The 3,515-nt window shown below is 36.0% G+C and overlaps 1 protein-coding gene across 1 annotated transcript; it reads right to left on the minus strand.

The window, feature by feature from the left end:
* Positions 1-490: 490 nt before the first annotated feature.
* Positions 491-2,336, minus strand: LOC21412880 (chalcone synthase 2). Its single transcript, XM_024169253.1, has 2 exons — positions 2,060-2,336; positions 491-1,698 (listed from the first exon to the last, which is right to left on the minus strand). Exons 1-2 carry the CDS (start codon positions 2,253-2,255, stop codon positions 695-697), a joined length of 1,200 nt encoding a protein of 399 aa, XP_024025021.1. The 5' UTR covers positions 2,256-2,336; the 3' UTR covers positions 491-694.
* Positions 2,337-3,515: the final 1,179 nt, after the last annotated feature.

Consider the following 3,515-nt stretch of genomic DNA (forward strand, 5'->3'; position numbering starts at 1 on the left):
AAGATGCAAGAGAGAGAGTGGCAAAGATATCGGCAAGAAAGCTCTCTTTTACTAACTTTTGTGTAGTAAAATAGTCATATTAAAAGAATAAAATTTTAATAATGGAAACATTACAATGTTTGATAGTGTGCTTAAGTATTTAACTGATTTAATGCAACTGTTATTAGAGGGAGAGGCAGAGGAGGGGAGAGAAATGCCCAATTTCTTGTCTGGTTTAGGAAAGAGCGGAGGAAGAGTGGAGATGGATGGACGGGTCAATATGAACTAATCTTTCAACAAATTCACCAAATTTATTAAATATTATTCTACCCACCAAAAACTCTTTTAGTAGAATTAATAATTTGGTAACAAAATAAATAAATATCATTAATTCTTTGTAAATAAATAAATATCCAACTAAAAAGAGCAGAATATTATTAACTTTATAAATTGATGACTGAAACTTAGAGAATAGTGAGATTTTCATTCTTTCTTTTACAATTACAAAACTGAAATATTAAGAAACACAAGATGAATATATTATACTAAACAAATTACAAAACTGTTCTTTTTATCTTGATCACTTATTCTATGATTAAAAAAATAATAGTTTGTGCGACACAATCTAGAACAATGTAATGACATATTACTGTCACTCATATTAATTAGTTATGATGCTGAGTATAGTTGATACCACTAAGCATTTTTCCACAATCTAAGCAACAATAGGGACACTCTGCAACACCACTGTCTCCACTGTTAGTCCTGGCCCGAACCCAAGCAGAACTCCCCACTCCAATCCGTCACCAGTGGTGCTCTTTTTCTCCTCCAACGACCTCTTCCTCATCTGATTCAGGATAAAAAACACAGTTGCACTTGACATATTTCCATACTCGCTCCACACATTCCAAGTGTCTTTAAGCTTCTCCTTCTCTAGCCCAGCTTTCTCTTCTATCTCTTTTATAATGGCAGCACCGCCGGGATGTGGCGCCCAAAACACTGAGTTCCAATCACTAATTCCAAATGGGCCCAATGCTTCTTCCAAACATGTTTGAATGTTTTTGCCAATTATCTTTGGCACTTGCGGAGATAAGACAATTGTGAGTCCGCAATCACGAAAATGTCCCCCTACTGTGTTTTCTGAGTTAGGAAGAATAACTTCCGACGTAGAAACAAGCCGAAATAATGGTCTTTCGACCGACCCTTCATCCGGCACATTGGCACCAACGATCACAGCCGACGCACCATCAGCGAAGATTGCTTGGCCCACTAAAGAAGCACTATCATCCTCCGAGGGACCGCGGAAAGTTGGAATGGTGAGTTCGGAGCAAACAACGAGAACACGTGATCCGGGATTGTTTTCGGCTAAGTCCTTCGCAATACGAAGGACAGTGCCGCCGGCGAAACAACCTTGGTGGTAGAGCATGACTCTCTTGACGGATCTTTCGAGGCCAAGAGACTTGATCAGCTGATAATCAGCGCCGGGCATGTCTACTCCTGAAGTGGAATTGACAATGAGGTGAGTAATTTTGGATTTCGGTTGGCCCCACTCTTTGATGGCTGCTATTGCTGCGCTTTCACCAAGCTTTGGCATCTCGACAAGTTTCAGATCCATACGTGCGTTAAGTGATGGAGCATCATAGCTACACATACTCGGGTTTTCTTTGAGGATATCTTCTGTCAACCTCATGTGCCTCTTCTTTATCAATGATTTCTCACCTGCATGCAACGATATGTGTGTCACTAAATCTAAAATTTTCTATGAAAAATGAACTGTAAGGAAAAGCTCGTGGCAGAAAATGGTACACAATATTTAGTTAAAGAGAGTAAATTGATTAGAAACAGTGCTTACGAACAATATTTAGTTAAAGAGAGTAAAAAATAATAACAAAAAGATATATTATAATTTAACGACTCAAGATTATCTGCTGCAACTATATGATTTCAACGAAACAGTGCTTACGAACCATATTGTAAGATCAAACTACTTATAGATTATCTCACAGATTTCAACAACAAAAAAGAATGATAGCTTGAAATATATTATGATAAAAGGTTGGTTTCTCATTGATTTACTTACAAATGCGCTTGAACTTCTCTTTCAATTCCGTCTTGTCCTCTGAATTTGTGACTCTGAAATAGTAATCAGGGTAGTCAGCTTGATTAAAAAAGTTATCGGGATTAGCTGTACCAATTGCTAAAATTGAGGCTACACCAGGTCCACCTCGTCGGATCACTGGCTGGCTTCCCTCCACGGACACGTTATTCGGCGCCATAGTTCGCTGCTTAAAGGGAACACTGAGTTATTAAAAGGTTGAGAAGAGAAGGAATAGATGTAGGATATGAAGGATTTGCACTTGTTTCTCTTGGCTTTTTATAGACGTAAGGGTTCTGTTATAATCCTTGCTATAGTTCTGAAATGATGTATTAATTAATCCAATTATTATGGTTTTTAATAAATCTTAGTCGATCACGTGTACTAAATATGTCAATTGTAAGTGAGAGGAAGTTTCACTTTTTGTCTTTTCTGAAACTATTAGATGAAAACTCGCATTTGGATAGAGTACCGACATAAAATCTGTCGTATAATTCATTTCCACAGCCAACAACTTGCTGCCCTTTTGGTCGTCAAAGTCCGCTTGTTGAGTACGAAAGAATATTTCAATACGCGTTGGTTCCACTTCCTATAATTTATTTGTAGAAATAAATAAATTAGGTGCCCAAATATTTGTATTATGTATTTGTCGAATTCTTTAGGTTGTTGACTAGGAATGATATAAATAGGAATCAAGATCTGTTGTATTTCGATGGTAGTCTTGTTTAAGTATTTATAATATTTAATTTTTATTTATGGAGTGAGATTTTTAAATTTAAATGACATGAGAAATAATTAGTATAAATTGAGATAAAAAAATTGAACATCCCATCTAGGCGCAATAAATAGTATTCCCGTAGACACAATATATATTGTTGTATGATAAAATGGCGAACTCTAAATTTGATCTTGACTAGGGCCCGTAGGCCATAAAGAAGAGCATTATATGAACAACTCAGCCCTAAAAGTGACGTCAGTATATAGCCTTTTTGAGGGTTGATTGTGAAAAGGAAGCATCTCATATGGATAAGAAGTCGCCACTGTGAGAATGGGACATGAAGTCGACCTCACTCACAGGTGATACTGAGAGGTTAAAGGAAGTGTCTATAGAGTCGATGCTGTGCAAAGATAAAAATCTGATAGATACTCTCCGAGATTCACTATTTGTAATATTAAAATATGAAATTTAAATAAGAAAACTGCTCTGTTTGAATACAAAAACAGACTGGGACGGTGACTAAAAGTATAAATAATGGATTATAGGTAAAAAAATCTCTAAATCTCATTCTCAGTATTAATGTGTATATTCTCTTTTAAAGTCATGAGTTTTCTCTCATTCTCACAGTGGATGTAATTCTCGAATCGAGGAGAACCATAATAAATTTTTTGTGCTCTTGTTTTAATTATTTTTTAATTGTAATTTAGGTCATTAAATTTACGT

The sequence above is a fragment of the Morus notabilis genome, unplaced genomic scaffold (genome assembly GCF_000414095.1).
Source record: "Morus notabilis unplaced genomic scaffold, ASM41409v2 Scaffold701, whole genome shotgun sequence".
Classification (NCBI taxonomy): domain Eukaryota; kingdom Viridiplantae; phylum Streptophyta; class Magnoliopsida; order Rosales; family Moraceae; genus Morus; species Morus notabilis.

What these genes read in the sequence shown, in the direction of transcription:
- LOC21412880 (XM_024169253.1), bottom strand. Translation starts at nt 2,255, where the DNA reads ATGGCGCCGAATAACGTGTCCGTGGAGGGAAGCCAGCCAGTGATCCGA. An exon ending in AGAGAAGTTCAAGCGCATTT is followed by an intron (nt 1,699 to 2,059) that starts GTAAGTAAATCA and finishes CGTTGCATGCAG; the next exon opens with GTGAGAAATCATTGATAAAG.